Source organism: Ornithorhynchus anatinus, chromosome X2, assembly GCF_004115215.2.
Source record: "Ornithorhynchus anatinus isolate Pmale09 chromosome X2, mOrnAna1.pri.v4, whole genome shotgun sequence".
Classification (NCBI taxonomy): Eukaryota; Metazoa; Chordata; class Mammalia; order Monotremata; family Ornithorhynchidae; genus Ornithorhynchus; species Ornithorhynchus anatinus.
The window spans coordinates 1,377,129-1,399,825 of record NC_041750.1 but is presented as its reverse complement, the minus strand read 5'-3'; the positions used below and the strand labels follow the sequence as shown (position 1 = coordinate 1,399,825).

General features: G+C 68.2%; 2 protein-coding genes across 4 annotated transcripts; one reads left to right on the top strand and one right to left on the bottom strand.

Annotated features, from left to right (window-relative positions):
• Positions 1-343: 343 nt before the first annotated feature.
• DELE1 (DAP3 binding cell death enhancer 1) lies at positions 344-8,093 on the top strand. Of its 3 annotated transcripts, none has more exons than XM_029052990.2 (11): positions 344-417; positions 3,214-3,316; positions 3,405-3,498; positions 4,078-4,084; positions 4,288-4,431; positions 4,557-4,645; positions 4,782-4,878; positions 5,501-5,643; positions 5,729-5,881; positions 6,358-6,450; positions 6,577-8,093. In XM_029052990.2, the coding sequence occupies exons 1-11, from the start codon at positions 387-389 to the stop codon at positions 6,739-6,741; spliced, it is 1,119 nt and encodes a 372-aa protein (XP_028908823.1). In that variant the 5' UTR covers positions 344-386; the 3' UTR covers positions 6,742-8,093. The 3 variants fall into 3 exon arrangements, with proteins under 3 accessions (XP_028908823.1, XP_028908822.1, XP_028908821.1); XM_029052989.2 differs by having other exon boundaries at positions 3,937-4,084; positions 4,785-4,878; XM_029052988.2 differs by having other exon boundaries at positions 3,937-4,084.
• Positions 8,094-9,627: 1,534 nt separating this feature from the next.
• Positions 9,628-18,584, bottom strand: PCDH12 (protocadherin 12). The gene is given in 4 exon segments (XM_039910539.1): positions 9,628-10,510; positions 11,993-12,144; positions 13,484-13,722; positions 15,338-18,584. Coding segments are annotated over 4 exon segments (3,504 nt in total). The 5' UTR covers positions 18,086-18,584; the 3' UTR covers positions 9,628-10,145.
• Between the last annotated feature and the right edge of the window lie 4,113 nt (positions 18,585-22,697).

Sequence of the window (22,697 nt, the reverse complement as noted above, 5' to 3'; positions counted from 1 at the left end):
CATCTGTCAAATGGGGATTAAGAGTGTGAGCCCCACGTGGGGCAACCTGATTCCCTTGTGTCTACCCCAGCGCTTAGAACAGTGCTCTGCACACAGTAAGCGCTTAACAACTACCAACGTTATTATTATTCGCCCCCCGCCACGGGGCGGCTCTCCTCGGGCAGAGCGGCGCGGAGGCGCCTCCCACCAGGGGGCGGCAGAGAGGCCGGGAGTCCCGGAAGCGGCTGCTGCCCTTCTAGCCCCCCGCTTCGTCTCGGTGGTTGGCCGGCCGGGCGCTCGCTGATTGGCCCTTCTCTCCTCGGCGGGGCCGTTTGGCCGCCGCTTCTCTATGATCCCTCCGAGGCCCGCGCTACTGCGGCTGCGCGGTGCCCTGAACGCGGCCCACCATGTGGCGCCTCCCCGGGCTCCTGGGCCGAGGTGAGAGACCCTCCCCCTCTCCCCCTCGAGGCTCCCTTCTAATCCTCCACCACTTAAGCCCATGTCTGTCATCTGCTTATTTGTATTGTATGAATAATGACGGCGTTTGTTAAGTTTGGGAGTCAGAGGTCATGGGTTCTAATCCCGCCACTTTAAGGTTGGTATTGGGTAAGCGCTCACTATGTGCAGTGCACTGTCCTAAGCGCTGGGGGACGTACAGGGTCATCAGGTTGTCCCACCTGAGGCTCACAGGTAATAATAATAATGTTGGTATTTGTGAAGCGCTTACTAGGTGCAGAGCACTGTTCTAAGCGCTGGGGGAGATACAGGGGAATCAGGCGGGCCCACGTGGGGCTCCCAGTCTTAATCCCCATTTTACAGGTGAGGGAACTGAGGCACGGAGAAATGAAGTGACTTGCCCACAGTCACCCAGCTGACAAGGGGCAGAGCCGGGATTCGAACCCATGACCTCTGACTCCCAAGCCCGTGCTCTTTCCACTGAGCCACGCTGTAATCCCCCTCTTAATAATAATAATAATAATAATGTTGGTATTTGTTGAGCGCTTACTACATGCAGTGCACTGTTCGAAGCGCAGGGGGAGATCCAGGGTCATCAGGTTGTCCCACGTGAGGCTCACAGGCTTCATCCCCATTTTACAGATGAGGGAACTGAGGCACAGAGAAGTGAAGTGACTTGCCCACAGTCCCACAGCTGACAGTGATAGTAATGGTTGGTATCTGTTAAGCGCTTACTATGTGAAGTGCACTGTTCTAAGCGCTGGGGGAGATACAGGGTCATCATGTGGTCCCACGCAAGGCTTACAGGCTTCATCCCCATTTTACAGATGAGGGAACTGAGGCACAGAGAAGTGACTTGCCCACAGTCATACAGCTGACAAATGGCAGAGCTGGGATCAGTTCCCTCATCCGGAAAATGGGGGTGAAGACTGGGAGCCCCACGAGGGACAACCTGATGACCTTGTATCCCCCCAGCGCTTAGAACAGTGCTTGGCACATAGTAAGCGCTTAACAAATACCAAAAGTATTATTGATTAATGATAATTTCATAATAATAATTTGGTATTTGTTAAGCGCTTACTATGTGCAGAGCACTGTTCTAAGCACTGGGGAAGATACAGGGTCATCAGATTGTCCCACGTGAGGCTCACCATCTTAATCCCCATTTTACAGATGAGGGAACCGAGGCCCAGAGAAGTGAAGTGACTTGCCCACAGTCACACAGCTGACAAGACTGTAAGCCCAGCACTGGGCAGGGATGGTCTCTCTGTTGCCAAATTGTCCATTCCAAGTGCTTAGTACAGTGCTCTGCACATAGTGCTCAATAAATGCTACTGAATGAATGAATTACTGAGAGCTTACTATGTGCCAAGCACCGGGGTAGAGCCAAGGTAATCGGGTTGGACCCAGCCCCTTTTCCCCCATGGGGCTCACAGTCTCTATCCCCATATGGGAGAAGCGGCGTGGCTTAGTGGAAAGAGCATGGATCTGGGAGTCAGAGGTCGTGGGTTCTAATCCCGGCTCCGCCACTGGTCAGCTGTGTGACTTTGGGCACGTCGCTTCACTTCGCCGTGCCTCAGTTCCCGCATCTGGAAAGTGGGGATGAAGACCGTGAGCCCCACGTGGGACAGCCTGATGACCTGGTATCCACCCCAGCGCTTAGAACGGTGCTTGCCCCGAAGTAAGCGCTGAGCAAATACCGTCGTCAGCGTTGCAGACGAGGTAACCGAGGCACAGAGAAGCGAAATGACTTGCCCATGGTTAAGACAAGCGGCTAAGCCGGAAATAGAACCCCTGACCACCCGACTCCGAAGCCCGTGCTCTGACCACTAGGGAAGCAGCGTGGCTCAGGGGGAAGAGCCTGGGCTTCGGAGTCAGAGGTCATGAGTTCGACTCCCGGCTCTGCCGTTGGTCAGCTGCGTGACTGTGGGCGGGTCACTTCACTTCTCTGGGCCTCAGTTAACTCATCTGTAAAATGGGGATTAAGATCGTGAGCCTCACGTGGGACAACCTGATTACCCTGCATCTCCCCCAGCGCTTAGTGCTCGGCACATAGTAAGCGCTTAACAGATGCCAACATTGTTATTATTATTAGGCCAAGCTGCTTCTACATATTAACGTCCGTCTCCCCTTCTAGACTCCAAGCCCCCTGTGGGCTGAGAATGTGTCGGTTATAGCGTACTCCCCCGAGCGCTTAGAGCAGTGCTCCGCACGCGGTAAGCGCTCAGTAAATACGCTCACTGACGGATTCCCGCGAGTCCAGAGACTGAATCCCGGTGGGCAGATGGCACAGGGAGAGGGAGGGGTTGGGGCTGAGTCAAAGAGGAGAGGGGCCCGTGGGCGGGCCTCCCGTCAGTCACACTGCGCAGGCGGACCGGGGGGCTGCCCCTGGGGGTCCCAGCCGCCGAAGGAGGGCAGTAGAGCCCCGTCCCCCGAGTCAGTCGCATTTATTGAACCCTTACCGTGGGCAGAGCGCTGGACTGAACGCCCGGACCAGTCCGGTGGAGTTGGTAGACCCGATCCCTGCCGATCTTTCAGTCAATTAATGGTATTAATTGAGCACCCACTATGGGCAGAGCACCGCTGAACATTTGGGAGAGTACAGAATAAATTCGGGAGAAACGTCTCCTGCCCACGACGAGCTTCCGTTCTAGTCGAGAGTCTCCCTTAGGGTGCGGGGACGGGCTCCGGGGGGGGGCTCTCCAGGCGGGTCGGGGGTGGGGAAGGGGCCTGGGGGTGGTTTCCGGATCGATCACCCTGTTGCTCTTCCTCCGCCAGCCTTCCCGCGTCTTCCCGAGCCCGGCTTTAGAGAGGTGACCACCCGCCTGCCCAGCCAAGATGAGCCCGCTTCCGTTTCCAGCCCGAGGCCCGGCCCGGCTCGGTGTGTACAGAAACCACGGCCGGGGTGTCCCCCTCCCCCGGGTCCTCCTGGGACCCCGCCTCTGACCCCCGCCTATCTCTCCCCTCAGTCGGGAGCCGCGCCGCCCCCCAGCTCGGGGCTGGACGTGCCGGTGGTTGTCCAGTCGTCACCTGCCACCCACGGCGTGGGATGCCCTCTCCTGGGTAAGAGCTGGGGGGGGGGGGAGGACCCCGCCCTGCCCCACCAGAAGCGGGGAGAGTCCCCCGGAGGAGTCTCAGGACTCGGGGAGGAGGGGGTATCTGGCCCCAGAGTCCGCCCCCAAAGTATCCCGGTCCGGTCCCACCCCCAGCCGAGCCGCGGCCGGACTGGGCACCACGGGCTGTCCCGGCCCCGTCCCGCCCATTCTCGGCATCTGCCGGAGCCCCCCGCGGACCGCCCGCTGTCCCTCGGGGTCGGATCTCGCTCCGGGTCCGGAGGGGCCCGGCGACCGAGCGGAGGACACGGGGCGGGGAGCCGACGTCCGAGGTTGGGGGCTGGCGGGGAGGGGATCCGGAGCGGATCCCCGGGCCCGAGGGGGCGGGGGCCGCGCTTCAGGCCCTCCCCCACCCAGGGGCCAGGTGCGAGGCCCGCGACCCCCGCAGGGAGCCCTGGCGGTGCTGGCGCTGCAGCTGGCCAGGCAGGTCCACTTCCGGGCCCGCTCGCTCCGGTCCGGGGGCACTGAGCCGGAGGCCCGGGGGGCCCCCCCGTCTTGTGCCCGCTCCCCGGCCCGCCGGCTGCCGCAGGATTTCGGTAAGTTTCCGGGCGGGAGGCGGAGCGGGTCGGCGGCACCGTTCTGGCGTCGGGGGCGAGGGTGGGCGGGGGGCCGTGAGGGAACCGGGCTTCTCCCCGGGGGGCGGGGGACTAGCCGGCCGCGGCGCGGGCCGGGGGGAGGTGCGGGGAGTCGGTGGGTGGCCCCGGGGGGGCTCAGCGTCCCTCCCGGCCCCGCCCCCCAGCGCTGAGGAGAAACGTGCCGCCCGAGGCCCGGGCGCTGCACCCGCCCCCAACCGGTGCCCGGGACCCCGGGGCGGACCCACCCCCGGACCCTCCGGACGGCGGCCGCTCTCGGACCGCCGAGCCCCGGCGGCCACGGGGAGAAGGTGAGCGTCAGCCGTGGGTGGGAGGGCGCGGGGCGGGGGAGTCGCTCGGGACCCTGCCCCATTTTGGGGAGGCAGGGGGGCCGGGGGGAGGCCCGGTTCAGGTCTCCCCCTCACCTCCCCTCAAGAGCCCAGCGATGGTTTCTTCCTGGACGTCGACGCCGCCGCGGGTCTCGGGGCAGGGGCGGACCAGGACCGGGCACCGGACGCGGGGCGGGTACGGAGGGGCCCTCCCCGGGGGAGAGCTGCGGGGGGCACGTGAGGGGGGAGACTCATCTCGGGAGGTGCGAGGGAGGGAGGTGCAGCTCCCCCAAAGGCCGGGCCCCCCGGTCCCATCCCCCCTCCCCGCCCAGCAGGAGAAGGCGGGGCCCGAGGGCTCCGTGGAAGAAGCCGCCCTGTCTCTACAGAAGCTCTACCAGCTCAGCGTTGCCTTGGTGCTCAACGTCCTGGGTAATCAGTCCAACACCGGAGTTTCCCGAGCTCTTACCGCGTGCGCAGCACTGTCCTAAACGGTTGGGAGAGTACGGCCGGGTTGGCGGACGCGGTTCCTACCGGCAGGGACTTGGCGGTCTCTCGGGGGAGACGGACGTTAAAGTCAATGGAGCCCGGACCCGCCTCCCCCCGTGTCTCCCCCACCCCCCCCGTCTGCCATCCCTGTCCCCCCCGCCCCCCCCCCGATTTCCCATGCCCCCTTCCTGTCCGCTTGTGCTCTCCCAAGACCACCGGCAGCGTGACAGCGTGGCCCAGTGGATAGAGCACGGGCCCCGGGAGGCGGAAGGACCTGGGTTCTGATCCCCGCTCTGCCGCTTGTCCGTTGTTTGACCTCGGCAAGTCACTTCTCCGGGCCTCCGTTTCCCCATCTGTAAAATGAGGGTCAAGACCGTGAGCCCCGAGTGGGACGTGGACCGCGTCCAGCCCGATCAGCTCGTATCTACCCCGACCCTTAGGACGCAGTAAGGGCTTAACGGATACCGTGATCATTATGATTATCGTCTGGACCCGGGGCAGGAGGGGTCGTTGGGGCCGGTGGCGGGCGGCGGCCGAGGGTCCGACCCCGCGGTCGTCCCCGCAGGGACGGAGAGCATGAGGCAGGGCCGCTGCGGGTCCGCCTTCTCCTGCTTCCTCCAGGCCGCGGCCCGCGGATACGCCAAGGCGCAGTACAACGCCGGGCTGTGCCTGGAGCTGGGGCGGGGCACCCGCCGGGATCTGTCTCAGGTGCGGGGGCCGGGGTGGGGATCTGGGGGGCGGGGACCGGGCGCGGGGGCCCACAGCTGACACGTGGCCCGTCCCCGCGGCCTAGGCCCTCCTCTACTATGAGCGCGCTGCCAGCCGGGGGCACCTCCTGGCCCAGTACCGCTACGCCCGCTGCCTGCTGCGGGAACCGGCCGCGGAGGCCGGCCACCGGGGAGCCTCGTCCGCGCTGGAACGCCTGGCCGAAGGAGGCCTGACGGAGGTGACGGGGGCGCGGGGGCCGGCCCGGGACGCACCCGGGCCGCGGGGGCCGGCCGGGGGGCCCCCGGATCCTGGGGGAGGGCGGGGGGGCCGGCCGGGGGTTCCCCGGGTTCCGAGGGAGCGGTGTGGCGTGATGGGGAGGGGGCGCGGAGGCTGGCTGGGTGGATCCCCGGGCTCCGGGGTGCCCCGACGGAGGGGAGGTGGGGCGGGGGCCGGCCGGGAGGATCACCGGCCTCTGGAGCGGCCTGATGAATCAGTGGCGGTGAGCGGGGCACGGCTGGGGGCGGTCCCTGGGTCCCGCGGGGGCAGGGAGGACCTGAGGGAGGTAAGGGGGCCGGGGCGGTCCTTGGGTCCCGGGGGTGCCCGAGGAAGGTGAGGGGCGGCGGGGTCCGGCCGTGCGGGTCCCTCCCCGGGCTCCGTTGCGGCGGGGGCCGGGGATGCCGATGGAGCCGCGGCGTCTCTCCCGCGCGGGCCCAGGCCCAAGCTTTCTTAGGGGTGTGGCTGATCCGGGGGCCGCACCGCGACGAGAGGAGAGCCGTCCACTTCTTCCGCCTGGCAGCTGCCAACGGGGTAAGGGGGGCCAAGGTAGAAGGAGGGGCCTGACGGTCCACCGTGTGCACAGTGCCGTGCCGAGCGCCCGTGGCGTGCAAGCGCCGTACGCTATTCCAGAGCCCTCACCGTGTCCCTGTCTTCCAGGACCCCCAGAGCCAGTACCACCTGGGTGTGTGTCACGAGCTGGGCCTCGGGGTCCAGCGGGACGTGGGTACGGCGGCGCGCTGTTACCGGCGGGCGGCCGCTCAGGGCAACCCACGGGCCCGGGAGAGACTGAGCCTCCTCCTTCCTTCCCCCCCGGCCCGGTAAGGCAGCAATAGCAACAGCCGCCTGCTTCCTCCCTCCCGTCGTCAGAGTCCCTCCTCCCGGTCCTGGGGGGGGGGGGGTCCGGCCGGGGTCTCTCCTCCCTGCCTCCTCCTCCTCCGTCCCTCCCTGGCAAGAAGAGAGCCCGCCTGCCGCCCCTGAGCCCCCTCCCCTGTCTCCGGCCTGCCGAACTCTCCGCTCCGGGCCCCGGGGGTCCTCCGGGGAGGCGGTGGGTTCCTGGGGGCTGCAGCGTGTCTCTCCCTTCCAGGCACGGGCCTCCGTGGACGAGATGCTTTTTCCAGCCCTCCCTCCGCCTGCCGGACCCAGGCCAGCCCCCGGCCCCTTCCTTCCTGCCCAGCTCCCCCACTCCTGGGAGCACCGGCAGCCTGGGGCTCCCCGCAGGGCGGAGACTCCACCGGGGCCGCGGCCGGAACACCCCGGCATCTGGCCATCAGATCCACGAGGGGCTCTTGGCGCGCCTGGGGTTTGGGTAGGCCGGGGCGGCCCGGACTCGGGGATCCGGACGAGGCAATCCCTCCCCTGTGGGGGCTTACGGCTCCTCCCGCCCCCGGGGCCCCGTGGACCTCCCCTGGCCGTGGGGTGGGTCGCGCCGGGGGCGGGAGGGTCCGGCCAGCAGGGCTCCGGGAAATACCCGGCGACGGTCCCCGAAGGTGGCCGGCGGTGGTCGCCGGAGCCGGTCCCTGGCAACGGATTCCGGCGACGGCGCCCCAGCAGCACGCCTGCGCTGACGGTCCCTGGCGACCCTCTCCGATGACGGTCCCCCCGCCGACGGTCTCCGGCTGCGGTCCCCTGGGCGGTCGTCTCCGGCGATGGTCCACCCCGCGGCGACGGTCTCCTGCGGGGGTCCTCGGCGGTGATCCCCTGTGATGGTCCCGCCCCAGCGGCGGTCTCCGGTGATGGTCCCCGGGGACGGTGCCTTGGCAATAGCCCCCCAGCGACGGCCCTCCAGTGGTCCTGTGTGTACAGGCACTGGCCTGTTTCCCAGCCCCGGGCCCTGCCGTCATCGGCGGCACCTCGGGCTCAGTGTCACCCGGAGTGGGACCCGGCTTCCTCGGCCCCGAGGCGTCCCACCGTGGGACTCCCAGGGACCCCAAGCGCGGCCCCTTAGCCCTGAAAGGGCCCCGGCTGGCCCTCGGTGTGTGCCCCGGGGAAGGCCGCCTCCTCCTGGGGGGCCTTCCCTGATTGACGCCCCTCCCAGCCCCACCTCAGTCATGCCTTCCTCTCGGGAACCGTAGCCTGGCGTGTATGTATGCTTTGTTGATCGGTTTTCTCATCGTGAATGTACTTCCCTACCGTTGTTTTGTCAGTTTCTGTTACACAGACTTTCATTTTTTTAACTCTTTGTGTGTTTGGCGGTTGTCTGCTCGTCTCCCCTGATAGACTGACAGCTCCCTGAGGGTTTATTATTATTTTTAATAGCAATAACGATGGTTAACGTGAGAAGCAGCGGGACCCAGTGGAGGGAGCACGGGCCCGGGAGTCGGAGCGACGTGGGTTCTGATGCCGGCTTCGCCGCTTGCCGGTTACGTGACCTTGGGCGGGTCCCTTAACGTCTCGGGGGCCTCGGTTACCTCATCTAACGATCAGAATATCTTTTAAGCTCTTACCATACGCCAAGCGCTACGGTAAGGACGAGACAAGCAGGGTCAGACACGTCCCTGTTCACACGGAGCTCGCCGTTCTAAGTACGAGGAAGAACGGGTCCCGACTCGCTCTTTTCAGGCGAGGAGACTCAGTCGTTCCGCGTGGGTGCCGGAGGGCAGCTTCCGCACCTCACGTTTTCCCGGCGAAGGGCGGGTTCGGGGTCTTGCGGTCCAGCCGTCGCACCGGAGGATGGGGTGTTCTCTTTGATTCGTTGATCGTATCTATTGAGCGCTCACGGTGTGGAGGGCGCTTGTCAGCGGAGGGGGTCCCCTGGTCATTCTCTGTGGGCAGCCAGACCGGTTCGGGGGTTCCCCGCAAGTGAAAGGCACGAGAGCTGACCGGGGCCCTGAGGCCCCAGAGGTGGCCGAGCGAGGGGGAGAGGCCCGGATCTGCCGCCGAGCGGCCGTCTACAACGGCGCTACGCGGCCGTCCCAGCCGGCCCCACCCGGAATCCGGGGCTGGGAAGCCCGGGCCCGCTGCTCGTTCCTCGGGCCGCTGCCGTCGTCCGCCTCCACGGTCCTCCCGGAGCCCAACCCGGCCTTACCCCTCTCCGATCCCGACCCCGCAGCGGTGAGTTTGAACGCCTGAGGCGCGGGGAAGACGGACGAAGAAGGGTCAGTAGAGATGATGCCATCCCTCACCTGGGTCCCAGCACTCCCCGGCTGCCCCCGGAACCCTGTCCCGTGACTCAGAACTGGCTTGGTTTCTGTGGGTCACCCCCAGGGCTCTGCTGTCCAGATTTCACACGGGGAGCCTGGAGATGGGGGTCGGCGGCCCCTAGTTCCAGCTGAGGGACGATGGGGCCCGTGGCACCGTGTCCGACCGGGGGCGATTGGCCTGTTGCCCCCCCGGTTCCAGCTCTGGGGTCAGGGCCCTGGATTTCGGCTGAGGGGGAAGAAGCCATTTCCTTCCCAACAGCTGTCCGGCTCCTGGACTCCAGCCGCGCTCCTTCTACCGCTCCGCCCCGAGCCGGGAGTTTCCGAACTCCGCCGGGAAGACGCCCCTCCAGCCCCCAAGTGCTCTGCAACAACCCGTCGCCACCCCCCACGTCCCCCTCCACCCCCCACCTTCACATCTCCCTCCATCCCACCCCACTCTCTGTCCCCGATTGCATAGCTTCCCTTACAGATCTCTGTTTTTTTCACTGAGGAAAGCCGTCGTCCCCCCCCCCCCCCACCGGTTTCACTCCCCCACCCAGGTGGCTTGGGGTGGCCCTAAGGCGCCTTCTTCATTAACTAACCATTTATTAAGCGCTTACTAGGTGCCAATATTGAGTGGGCCCGAGATGATCCACTCAGACCCAGTCCCCGTCCTGCTCGGGGCTCACGGTCTAAGAGGGACGGAGAGCAGGCCTCTCATCCCCGGTTTAGAGGTGAGGCAGGGGCCCGGAGAGGGTAAGCGACATTCCCGTGGTCGCACGGCAGGCCAGCGGCAGAGCTGGGACTCCAACCCGAGTCTCCCGAGTGGGTTCCGGCCGGCCTCTCTGCCCCGCTGAGCGTTGGCGGGGGATACCGCTTCGCCCGACGCCAGCCGCGGGCTGCTTCCCTGCGAGCACGGGACCCCCGGAAGGCACCGGTCCCTCTGCGAGGCCGGGAGCCCTCCCGGGGCCCCGGTTCTTTCCCCGAGCCTCAGGGGTGCCGCCGTCGGCAGTCCGGGGAGCCAGACGTCGCGGGGGAAGGTGCCCTCTGGGGATCCGGTCGCCCTGCGGCGGGCGGCGGCCGAGGCCGGCGGCCCCGGGACGGGCCTCAAACCCCGGCCCCCCCGGGGAAGTCCAGCCCCAGGGTCTTTCCGCAGTCGGAGAGCCGCTGCAGCACCCGGGAGGCGGCTTCGTTGGCATCGGCCTCGGTGACCCCGCCTTGGTCCCGGGCCAGCAGCGCCTCGAACAGGACGCTCATCTCCGAGAGGAAGGCGCTGGCGCCGGTCGTCCGCGAGGCCTCGGGACCCGCGCCCGGCCCGGCCGCCTTGCCGAACGTCCGGAAGGTGCGGGGCCGGTCCTCGGGGCCGGCGTCCGGCTCGGAGAACAGGTTGTCGTGGTAGTCGGCGGCTAGGGGCAGCGACAGCCGGGCCACCCAGGCCGGGTCCACGGAGGTCCGCCCGTCCAGCGCCAGGCCTGTCGGGAGGGCAGGGGGTGGGGGCGGGCACACGCAGCTGTGAGGCGGGGGGGCGGGGGGGGGCGGGCCGGGAGGGGCCGGGAAAGGGCAGGGGACAGGCGGAGGAGAGGAGGGAAACGGGCGAGGGAGGAGGAAGGGAAGGTCACGGGTCACGGGGGAGGGAGAGGAAGAACGGGGAGGGGTTGGGGCCCCGGAGAGGACTAGGAGGAGAGAAGGTTCTGGAAGTTTCGCCGACACAAGTCCCTCACGTTGGGATTTCACGCCGTAGCTCTTGGTGGATTATAAACTCACCGAGGGTCGGGACTGTGCTATGTGTTTAACGCTTACTGTGTACCAAGCACTGGAGTAGATTCGAGATAGGCTCCTCGTGGAGCTTACGGGCTAGGAGGGAGAGCGGGTACCGAATCCCCATTTTGCGGGTGAGGGAATCGAGGCCCGGGGAAGATAAGCGATCTGTCCGAGGTCACCCAGGAGGCGGACGGCGGAGACGTGTTCGGAACCCCAGTCCTCCGACTCCCGAGCCCGTGCTCTTTCCGCTGGGCCACGCTGCGGTCTGTGGACCGCTTACTACGTGCCAAGCGCTGTACCGGGGGGTGAGGTCATCTAGTCGGACGCGGTCTCCGTCCCACTAGGGGCCCACGGTCCGAGGGGGACGGGGGGGACACGAAGGAGATCGCGGCTTTAGCCTCCTCGGGGCTCGGGCCAGCACTCCGCACCCGGTAGGCGACTCGGTACAGTGCCTTCCTCCACCGCGACGCTACGGAGAGGCACGTGAGGTCCGTCCCCACGGGGAACCGAGCAGCCGAAAACACCAGCAGGTCCGGGGGCGTTCGGACAGATGCGTGGGCGAGCATCAGGGACGGGTCGGGGACGGAGAGAGAGTCGGGGTGGTGGGACGGTCCGGGCCGGGTGACTTGGGGAGAGTCGGGGACGGAGAGGGGAGCGTCGAGGGTGTTAGTATGTGCTCGGTCACTGGGGGAGAGGCAGGGGCGGTGGATGGGCTGTGCTGGTTCGGTGGGGGTGAGTCAGGGGGCGTTGGATGATCCACGCTGGGTCACCGGGGACAGTCAGGGTGTTGGATGGTACGTGCCGGGTCACCGGGGGAGAATCGGGGACGGAGAGGGGAGAGTCGGGGGTGTTGGACGGCCCATCCCTAACCAGGAGGTCGGGTGTCCAGGAGGATGCCCGGTATCCAGTCTCCCCCCGCCCCGGGACACTGAGGGGGAGAAGGGGAAAAAAACGGAGTCCCGGGCAGGACGGACCACGGGGCGGATGAGGAGGGCATCGTTAGCGTACGGGAACGGAGAGCGGGTCTCGGACGGGTTCCGCCCCCCGAGGTCTGGTTATGGGCCCCCGCCGGGGCCGAGGACCCGCGGCGCCCCCGGGATTGTGAGTCTCGCGGACCCGACCGTCCCCCAGTCGGGGGTGGTCCCCGGCCGACTCTGGCCCTCACCCCGGGATGGGCGGGTCCAGTGACTCACCGGTCTGGGGGTCCAGCAGGTTCTCCAGTTCTTCCTCCAACATCCGCTTCACAGAGAGGCCCGGGGCGCTCTCCGGCCCCTCGCCCTCGCCGGTCTGGGCCGGGGCTTCCCCGTCCTTGGGGCCCGGCCCATCGGTCTCCGCTCCCGGGGTCCTGGGAGAGACACGGAGCCCCCAGAGTTCACGCCGCCCCTGCGTCGGAGGCCCCCCCCCCCCCCGACCCCTTTCCCGTCACCAGTGGATCCCGAAACGGGACAGGGCGACCACCGAGGCCGCGGGCATTGGCTGGGGAAGGCTTCCTGGAGGAGGTGGGATTTCAGGAGGCTTTGAGGATGGGGAGAGTCACAGCCCGGTGGGTGTGAGAGAGGAGGAGGTTCGGGGCTGGAGGGGGGAGGGGGGAGAACTTGGAAGGAGTGAAGAGCGGGAGCCGGGGTGAAGCGGGAGAAGGGAGTGGACGTGTGGAAGGGAGCTGTATGGAGGGCCAACGGGAGGACCGTGACGCAGAGGGAGCCACTGGAGGATTTGGGGGGCAAGGGGAAGGCACGTGCTGAGCGACGTCTTCGGAAGATGACCCAGGCGGTTGAGGGACGCCCGGGCCGTGGCCGGGGAGAGGCTAGAGGCGGGGAGGCCGACACGGTCATCCAGCCGGGAGTGATGAAGGCTCGGGCCAGGGAGGAGGCGTGGGGGTGGAGGGGAAGGGGCGGGTCCGGGAAACGGGTGGGTGGGTGGGGGGGGGGACACAGAGGGACGGGAAGCAGGATCGAGGGGAGCTGAGGCCATCTGGAAGCTGGCTCCGGGAGAGGCTGCGGATTGGCTGAGACCCAGAAGCTCCGGGCCTCCATGGCGGGGCGGGGCGGGGGGGGAAGGGAAAGGGGGAACTGAACTTTCCCCTCGACCCTCCCCCGCTGTCCACCCCCCGCGAGGGGAAGAGCCCAGGTCCCTCCGGCCCGGGTGGGGGGGCGGACACAGCTCCTTGTCCTCGTCCGCCTGGGCTGGACAGCGGGTGGTGATCTGGGCCAGGGGAGATCCCGAACTTCTCTGCGGCGTCGGGTGTCTATACGTGTGCGTGTGATTCTGACGGCATCCGGTAGGCGCTTACTATGCGCCAGGTAGGTGTAATCGGGCCGGACACGGTCCACGTCTCACACGGGGCTCGCGGCGTTAAAGCCCGTTAGATGAGGGAACCGAGGCCCGGAGAAGCGAAACGATCCGTCCAAGGTCACACGGCGGTTAAGGGGCAGGGTGGGGATTAGAAGCCAGGTCCACCTGACTCCCAGGCCGGGCTTCTATCCACCAGACTACGCTGCTTCTCGTGGCTCAGTGGAAAGAGCGCGGGCTTGGGAGTCGGGGGACGTGGGTTCTAATCCCCCCCGTCTGCCGCCGGCCAGCCGGGTGACCTCGGGCAAGTCACTTAACCTCCCCGCGCCTCGGCTGCCTCAGCTGTCATGACGGGGCCGAGCCCCACCGGGACAACCCGACGACCTTGTATCTACCCCGGCGCCTGGCGCACAGCGAGCGCTTGACGAATGCCAATCTCATCGTGTCTCCGCGTTGGCGCGGGCTTCGCTGCGAAGGGATGAGTTGACGTCCGACGGGAAGAGGAGGGGTCCTCGGGGTTGGGGGTCGGGGGTTACCTGTCCCCCGCCGCTCGGGCCTGGTACTTGTTCCCGCGGTGGTTGGGGCGAGGCTGGAACTGCCCTCGGTGGAGCAGGGCCAGCAGCTGCGAGATTTGCTGGGCGGAGAGAGAGGCACGGAGATCTGTCGACAACGCATAAATCCCCCCCCCCGCGGCCCTTCCCGGCCGGATGTCGCTCCGGCCCGCAGGCCGCTTTTTATAGCGCTCCCTCCGACCTCGGACGTGCACGGCTGCGGGGGGGGGGGGGGGGAGAGGAAGAGGGGGCGGGGAAGGGAGTGGGGGGCGAGATTCACCGCCCTCGCCCCATCGTCCCCCTTCCCGCCCCAGGGGCTCCGGCCCGGAGTGGGAGGTCAGGGGATGGCGCCGGGGGTGCCCTCTCTGCGGGACAGGGTCGCCCCGGGGTGGTCCAAAGCCGGGGGCCCTCTCTGCGGGACAGGGTCTCCCCGGGGTGGTCCAAACCCGGGGGGGTGGGAGGCGGAGGGGCGGGGAACGGTTGGTCGTCCCCATCCAGGGACCCACCTCCCCGGCTCCGGCCGTTTCGCGTCGGAGAAGGCCCTCCCGGGGGTAGGAGGCCTGAGCCAGAGCGACTTGGGGGGTCTCGGGGCATTCCGGCCGCCCCCGGGGCTGCGGGCCCCGGCCCGGGGAGGGGGCCGGACGCTGGGCGCGTTGGGGGGGGAGGAGGGGGCCCCGGATCCGGCGGAAGACGGTCATTGAGGAGAGGAAACGGACACCCGGCTGGGAGGCCGCTGCGACGGAGGGTCGGGGGCGGGAAGGAGGGGGCAGGGAACCGGGTTGTCCATTTCCCGTTTCCTGTTGTGCACAGTCCCCCCGGCCCGGCCCCTAGAGCGCAGCCCCTCGCCGGGACCGGGCATCCTGCCCTGCCCCCTCTGTCCGGGGGCCCGGAGGCCCGGCGAGCCGCCGGACCCCAGGACTCTCTCCGGCTACCCCGAACCTCCCGACCGCCAGGCGGGTCCTTTCGGTCTCGATCCCCATTTGACGGACGGGGTAACTGAGGCCCAGAGAAGTCAAGTGACTTGCCCGAAGACATCGATCCCTCGCCCCCACTCCCAGTGGGCCGTCGGTTTCCACCACCCGCTGATCCCCAGCCGCCACCCCGGCCGCCCCTCGGCCCCCTCCGGCCCCCTGCCCTCCCACCCCCCGGCCGGCGGCTCCCTGACCGCCCCGGCCCACCCTCGACGCCCCCGGCTTCCGCCACCCGCTGGTACCGACCCCCCGCCCGTAGCTGTCCTCCTGCCCGCCGCGGGACCCCACCCCGGCCTGACCCTCGCGCCCCCATCCTAGGCTGACCCTCGACCCCCCCCCCCCCGCCCCCGCAGCCGACCCCCTCCCCAAAACGCTGTCCCTAGCCGCCTCGCGACCCCGGGCCCAGGGGTCCCCGTTGGTATGCCAGTGACAGTAACGGTAACCGTCGAGCGCTTACTCTGTGCCGGGCGCCGTACTGAGCGCCGGGGTTGCAGGCGGTCGGGTCGGACACGGTCCCCGTCCCACACGGGGCTCACGGTCTCGATCCCCATTTTACAGACGAGGTGACCGGAGCCCAGAGAAGCCGAGCGACTCCCCCGAGGTCACACGGCAGACGGGCGGCGGGGGTCAAACGACGAGGCGAGTGACCCTAGCGCCCGCCACGAGCCGCCCCCCTCCCGTCCCGTCCCCGCCGCCCGCCGCCCCCCGCCGTCCCCCGACCCCTCACCTGCACCTGGAGGGAGTCCGCCGTGAGTTCCTCCGCGGGGCTCCGCTCGGCCAGCGCGGCGACCGACAGGCGGACCAAGCTCCGGAGGATGTGCCGTGGCCCCGGGGCCGTCTGGGGGTCCGCGTTCCTCTGCCGCCTCAGGGTGGGGCAGGAGGCCGGGCCGGCGGGCCCCGAGGGCCGGGGGTCGCCGGGCCTGGCCGGCGGGGCCGGCGGGGCCGGCGGGGCCGGCGGGCTCAGGTTCTCCCTCGATCCGCTCTTCCGCCGCGGAGGGAAGAGGAGCAGGCCTAGGGGGTCTGGGGTCACCCCTCCGCCGTCGGGGGAGCCCGCCGGGTCCCTCTGGTTCCTCAGGGTCCGGTACAGGGTCGGGGTGAGAGGGAACGGGGCCTCCGGGGGAGCGGGCCGGGCCCGCGGCCCGCCCTCCGGCCCCGCGGCGGGACCGGCCCGGGCCCCGGGCACCAGGCGGATGTCGGCTTTCCGGATCGGCCTCCGCTGGCACCGGGGCCCGGGGCGGCAGCCGGTCTCGGCCACGCGGCAGTCGTAGGCGCCGGCCACCCGCCTGCGGTCGCGCCTGCAGACGGACGCGGCCAGCGCCAGGCCCAGCCCCGAGGAGCCCAGCAGGGCGGCCAAGCAGATGGCCGTCAGGGCCGGGGGGCTCAGGGGGCCGGCCGCCCCCCGGGCCGGCCGCCTCTGGGCGTCGGCGGTGCCGGCAAACGAGACCCGGAGCCGCAGCCGGGTCTCCAGCGGGGGGGACCCCCGGTCGGCCACGGCCACGGTCAGCTCCCGCTCGCTGCCCAGCAGGGCCCCCGCGTCGCTGACGTTCAGGTAGAGCCGGCCCGAGCGGGGGTCCAGGACGAACGGGTCCCCCGCGCCGGACCCCAGCAGGGAGAACCGGACGTCCCCGTTGGGGCCGGCGTCGGCGTCGCGGGCCACGACGGTCAGCAGCGGCACGGGCCCGGGGCCCGGGGGCCCCTCCTCCCCGGCCGGGCTCAGCACCCGGCCCGTGGAGGAGTTGACGAGGACGGAGAGGTGGGCCAGCCCATCCCGGGGCTCTGGCCGGAGCACCACGGGGGCGTTGTCGTTGGCGTCCAGCACGCTCACGCGGACGGTGGCGCTGGCCGAGAGCGGCGGGCGGCCCCCGTCCTCGGCCACCACGAGGAACTCGAAGCCGGCGGCGCGCTCGCGGTCCAGCGGCCGCAGGGCCGAGACGGCGCCCGTCACCGGGTCCACGGCCACCAGCCCGGCGGCCGGAGGGTCCCGGAGGCGGAAGCCGATCCGGCCGTTGGGGCCCAGGTCGGCGTCGCGGGCCCGGACGGTGAGCAGGAGGGTCGGGGGCTCGTTGTTCTCCCGCAAGGCCACGCCGTAGGCCGCCCTCTCGAAGGCCGGCGGGTTGTCGTTCACGTCCAGCACGGGGACCGTCAGCTGCTCCAGCGCCGAGCGCGGGGCCTCGCCGCCGTCCCGGGCCAGCACGGTCAGGCGGTACTCGGCCTGGGCCTCCCGGTCCAGCGTGGCGGCCGTCACGAGCAGGTAGCCGCGGCCGGGCGTCGGCCGGAGCCGGAACGGGCCCGGCCCCCGGCTCAGGGAGCAGCGGACCTCCCCGTTGGCCCCGGAGTCGGCGTCGCCGGCCGTCACCAGGGCCACGAGGCGGCCCGGGGGCAGCCCCTCGGCCACCCCGGGGGGCCGCGAGGCCCAGGCCACCCGGATGGCCGGGGCGTTGTCGTTGACGTCCAGGACGTCGACCAGGACCTTGCAGTGGGCGGGGATGGGGCCGGGCCCCCTGTCCCGGGCCTGGACGTCCAGCTCGTAAGCCGTCCGTCGCTCGAAGTCCAGCGGCCCGCGCAGCCGCACCTGGCCCGTGGCCGCGTCCACGTGGAAGGTGGCCCGGACCTCGGCGGACACGTGCGGGCCCAGGGCGAACTCCACCCCCCCGTTGGGGCCCCGGTCCGGGTCCGTGGCCGTCAGGTTCAGCAGGAGGGAGCCGGGCGGGGCGTCCTCCCGGACGGCCACGGCCAGCGCGGTCTCGGCGAAGGCGGGGCTGTTGTCGTCGGAGTCGAGGACGCGGATGCGGACCAGGGCGCTCCCGGAGCGGGGCGGGGCCCCGGCGTCCGAGGCGCTCAGCACCAGCTCGAAGGCCGCCTGCGCCTCCCGGTCCAGAGGCCGGACCACCACCAGCTCGGCACGGCGGGCCCCGGCGGGCCCGCGCGCCACCTCCAGGGCGAAGTGCCGGCTGGGCGACAGGCCGTAGGCCTGCAGGCCGTTGGGGCCGGCGTCGGGGTCCAGGGCCCGGTCCAGCGGGACGCGGGTGCCCGGGGCGGCGCTCTCCGAGATCTCCAGGGCCTGCTCGGCCTTGGGGAAGCGGGGCGCGTGGTCGTTGACGTCGCGGACCAGCACCTCCACGTGGAAGATGGCGCGCCCGGCCGGGGCCAGGACGTCCAAGGTCAGCAGACAGGGGTCACGGCCCGGGCACAGCGCTTCGCGGTCCAGGCGGCCCTCCGTGCGGAGGCGGCCGGTGGCGGGCTCCACCCGCACCGGGGCGGCCTGCGAGGCCTGCAGGACGCGGAAGCCCCCCGCGCCGGCCTCGCCCGCGGCCCCCGGCCCCCCGGGCAGCCGCCCGATCTCCGTGCCCGAGGCCACTTCCTCCGCCACGACGAACCGCACGGGCAGCGCCGTCAGTTCCCGGTCCCCCGTGGCCGGGGCCAGGGCCAGGCACAGGCCGGCCAGCCGGGACAGGAAGCGGAGGGCCCAGGCCATGGCGCCCCGCGGAGGGCCGGGCCCGAGCGGCGAGGCCCGGCGTCCGGATCCAAGCCCGCTCTCTGGGCCCGGCGCCCGAGGTCAGCGACCCGGGAGCGGGTCCCCCGGCGGACCCATGGCTCGGGCTCCGGAGGGGCCCCCCGGCCGCGGCTCCCGCTCCGAGGCTCCGCCGGCTCCGGCTGCGGGGGGCCGGCTGCGGGGGCTTTTTGCGAGGGGAAGAACCCCACCTCCAGGAAAAGGGAGGGACGGGGGTGGGCCTCGGAGCCGGGGCCAGAAAGACGCGTTTCCCGTGGAAGACGCTCCGTATCCTCCCCGGCCCGGCTCCCCCGGCCCGTCCGGGCCCTCCCCTACCTCCGCATCTCTTGGTCCCCGGGCCTTGACCCCTCTCTCTGCCTGGGTCTCTTCATCTGTCTCCCAGTCGCTCTGTCTCTCTGCCGGCCGCCTTCCCGCCCCCGACCTCCCGAACCTGCTCTCCGGGCCTCCGGGTGGGCTTCGGGGGGCAACGCCGGTGCTCCTCCCCACCGCCCCCGCCCGTCCGCGGCCTCCCCTTCGCCGGCCCCCTCCATCCTCCCCCCACCCCGCTTCGTCGTCCTCCGTCCGCCCCGGCTTCGAGGACGGGGGATTCCCTGGGCCCCACCCCCTACCCCTTCCTCCTTTTCTCTCTCCACCTCCCCCTCTTTCCTCCCCATCCTTTCCTCCTCCCAGCTTTCCGGGCGGCCGTCTCCCGCCGAGAGGATAACACCGGGCCGCCTCCAACCTTCCCCGCTCCCCGTCGCCCCCGCCACCTCCCTGGGACCCCCCCCCCCCGTCAGAGAGTGGGCTCCGGAGGCCGGGCCTGCCGTGTCCCACGCCTCCCCCTTCCCACAGACGGGAGGCTTAGGTTAGAGGGGCAGCGGGAGCCCCTGGCTCTCTCCGGGCCCGGGGGTCAGAAGGATCTCGGTTCATTCATTCATTCAGTCGTATCTCTTGAGAACACCGTACCAAGCGCCTGGAAAGTACGATTCAGCGACCGTTGGGGACGGTCCCCGGCCCGGCGGCAGGCTCGCAGTCCAGAAGACCTGGTTCTCACCCCGGCTCCGCCGCTTGTCTGCTCTGTGACACCGGGAGACGCGGCGCGGCTCGGTGCAAAGAGCCCGGGCTTGGGAGTCGGGGGGCGTGGGTGCGAATGCCGGCTCGGCCACCTGTCAGCCGTGTGACTGTGGCCGAGTCACTTGACGTCTCGGGGGCCTCGGTTACCTCATCTGTAAAATGGGGATGAAGACCGCGAGCCCCACGTGGGACAACCCGATTCCCCTGGGCCCACCCCGGTGCTCGGCACCTGGCAGGCGCTTAACAAATACCAACGTTCTTCTTATCATTATTACTGGGCAAATGGCTTCACTTCTCTGTGCCTCGGTCACCTCCTCCCTAAAACAGGGATTGAGACTGTGAGTTCCTCCCACCTGTCCGGGGCCAAGGACTGAGGTGGATACAAGCTAATCAGGTCGGACAGTCCTTGTCCCACGTAGTCTCAACCCCCATTTTACGGATGAGGCAACCGAGGCACAGAGCAGCAAAGTGACTTGCCCAGGGCCCCACGGCCGGCAAGTGGTGGGGCCAAGATCAGGACGCAGGTCCGTCCGACTCCCAGGCCCCTGCTCTAGCCAGTCGATCAGTCAGTCAATCAATGGGTTGTATTTACCGAACACTTACTGTGTTCCGAGCACTGTACTAAGGGCTCGGGAGAGTGCGGTATAGCGACCTAAGGGAGTTGGTGAACACGTTCCCTGCCCACCGTGAGCTTACGGTCTCGAGGGGGAGAGGCGAATGTTCCGTAAATCGATTTCGGGTATGTACGTAAGTGTCGGGGGGGGGGGGGGCGGGGGCGACGGGGGCCATCGAATAAAGGGAGCATATCAGGGCGAAGGGAGTGGGAGAAGAGGAAATGAGGAAAAAGCAGGATGGCTCAGTGGAAAGAGCCCGGGCTGGGGAGTCAGAGGTCGTGGGTTCCACCGCTTGCCAGCTGTACGACTTCGGACAAGTCACTTCTCTGTGCCTCAGTTCCCTCGCCTGTCAAATGGGGATGAAAACTGTGAGCCCCACGTGGGCCAACCTGATCACCTTGTTGCCCCCCGCCCCCAGCGCTTAGAACAGTGCTTCGCGCATAGCGCTTAACAAATACCACCGTTCATCAGGGAAGGCCTCGAGGAAGAGATGGGCCTCCAATAAGGATTCGAAGGCGGGGAGAGTCCCTGTCGGATAGGCGTCAGGCAACGCGGCTTCTCCACCCGCTGGGACACGGTCCGACTTGGCGGCCCGCGATGCCCACCCCGCAGGCCCACCCCAACCCGAGGGGGCCAACCACCTTGACCCCTTTCTCACCTTCCTCCTCTCCTTCTCTCTGCCCGCTCTGATCCTCGGAGACTTCAACATCCATACGGATGTACCCGACGACTCCTCCGCCGCCCGCCCGCTATCCCTCCTCGACTCCGCCGACCTCCTCCTCCACCGTACCGCGCCCACTCACCGACTCGGTCACACCCTCGATCTCGTCATCTCCTACCGCTGCGCTATCTCCTCACTCACCGACTCTGAAATCCCTCTCTCTGACCGTAACCTTCTCACCTGCCTCATCTCTCACACTCCCTCCCCCTGCAGATCTTCGCTACTGCCCCGCAGAGACCTCCGCTCTCTCGATCCCATCCGTCTTTCCAATAGCATCTCGCCTCACCTCGCCGCCCTGTCCTCTCTTCCCACTCTCGACGAGCGGGTCTCCGCTCTCGACTCCACCCTCTCTACTCATCTCGACTCTCTCGCCCCCCTTTCCCTCCGCCGCTCTCGCTCCACTGACCCACGGCCCCGGATCACCTCCTCCGTCCGCCTCCTACGCTCCTATGCTCGAGCTGCCGAGCGCCGCTGGCGAAAGTCCAAGCACCGAGCCGACCTCACACACTTCAAATTTATCCTTTCCTGCCTTAACTCTGCCCTCTCCTCCGCCGGGCAAAGCTTCTTCTCCTCCCTCATCGACACCCACGCCCGTCACCCCCGCCGATTGTTCCGGACCTTTAACTCTCTCCTTAGGCCCCCTGTTCCTCCCCCTCCCCCATCTCTCACCCCTAATGATCTGGCCACCTATTTCCTCACGAAAATCAACACGATCGGGTCTGAGCTCCCCAAAGTCACCCCTCCGCCTCTCCCCTCCCCCCCAACGACCCCCTCCCCTACTTTCCCATCCTTCCCTGCAGTATCCTCAGAGGAGATCTCCTCCCTCCTCGCAAGTGCCACCCCCTCCAGCTGCGCCTCGGACCCCATTCCCTCTCACCTTCTTAAAACCGTCGCCCCTGCCCTCCTCCCTTCCTTAACTTCTATTTTTAACCACTCGATCTCCAAGGGCTCCTTCCCCTCTGCCTTCAAACATGCCCACGTCTCCCCCATCCTAAAAAAACCCGCTCTCGACCCCACTTCCCCCTCCAGTTATCGTCCTATCTCCCTACTACCCTTCCTTTCCAAAATCTTAGAACGAGTCGTCTACAATCGATGCCTAGAATTCCTTAACTCCCATTCTCTCCTAGACCCCCTCCGATCTGGCTTCCGTCCCCTCCGCTCTACCGAGACCGCTCTCTCTAAGGTCACCCGTGACCTCCTTCTTGCCAAATCCAATGGCTCCTACTCCATTCTGATCCTCCTCGACCTCTCTGCTGCCTTTGACACCGTCGACCATCCCCTCCTCCTCCATACCTTATCTCACCTCGGCTTCACGGACTCTGTCCTCTCCCGGTTCTCCTCTCACCTCTCTGGCCGATCATTCTCGGTCTCCTACGCCGGAGCCTCCTCCCCCTCCCGTCCTTTAACTGTCGGAGTTCCTCAAGGGTCAGTTCTCGGCCCTCTTCTGTTCTCCATTTACACTCACTCCCTCGGTGAACTCATCCGCTCTCACGGCTTTGACTACCATCTCTACGCAGATGACACGCAGATCTACATCTCCGCCCCTGTCCTCTCCCCCTCCCTTCGGGCTCGCATCTCCTCCCGCCTCCGGGACGTCTCCACCCGGATGTCGGCCCGCCACCTAAAACTCAACATGAGCGAGACTGAGCTCCTCATCTTCCCTCCCAAGCCCGGTCCGCTCCCGGACTTCTCCGTCACCGTGGATGGCACGACCGTCCTTCCCGTCCCGCAGGCCCGCGATCTCGGTGTCATCCTTGACTCGTCCCTCTCGTTCACCCCACGCATCCTATCCGTTACCGAGACCTGCCGGTTTCACCTCTACGATATCGCCAAGATCCGCCCTTTCCTCTCCACCCAGACGGCTACCTTACTATTACGGGCTCTCGTTATATCCCGGCTAGACTACCGTGTCGGCCTTCTCTCTGACCTCCCTTCCTCCTCTCTCGCCCCGCTCCGGTCTATTCTTCACTCCGCCGCCCGGCTCATCTTCCCGCAGAAACGATCTGGGCATGTCACTCCCTTTCTTAAACAACTCCGGTGGTCGCCTATCGACCTCCGCTCCAAACAAAAACTCCTCACTCTAGGCTTCGAGGCTCTCCATCACCTTGCCCCTTCCTACCTCTCCTCCCTTCTCTCTTTCTACCGCCCACCCCGCACGCTCCGCTCCTCCGCCGCCCGCCTCCTCGCC

Coding starts and splice junctions, on each gene's coding strand:
- DELE1 (XM_029052988.2), top strand. CDS start 387: ATGTGGCGCCTCCCCGGGCTCCTGGGCCGAG. Junction 418..3,213: donor CCCCGGGCTCCTGGGCCGAG/GTGAGAGACCCT, acceptor TTCCTCCGCCAG/CCTTCCCGCGTCTTCCCGAG. Junction 6,451..6,576: donor GCCTGGCAGCTGCCAACGGG/GTAAGGGGGGCC, acceptor CCTGTCTTCCAG/GACCCCCAGAGCCAGTACCA.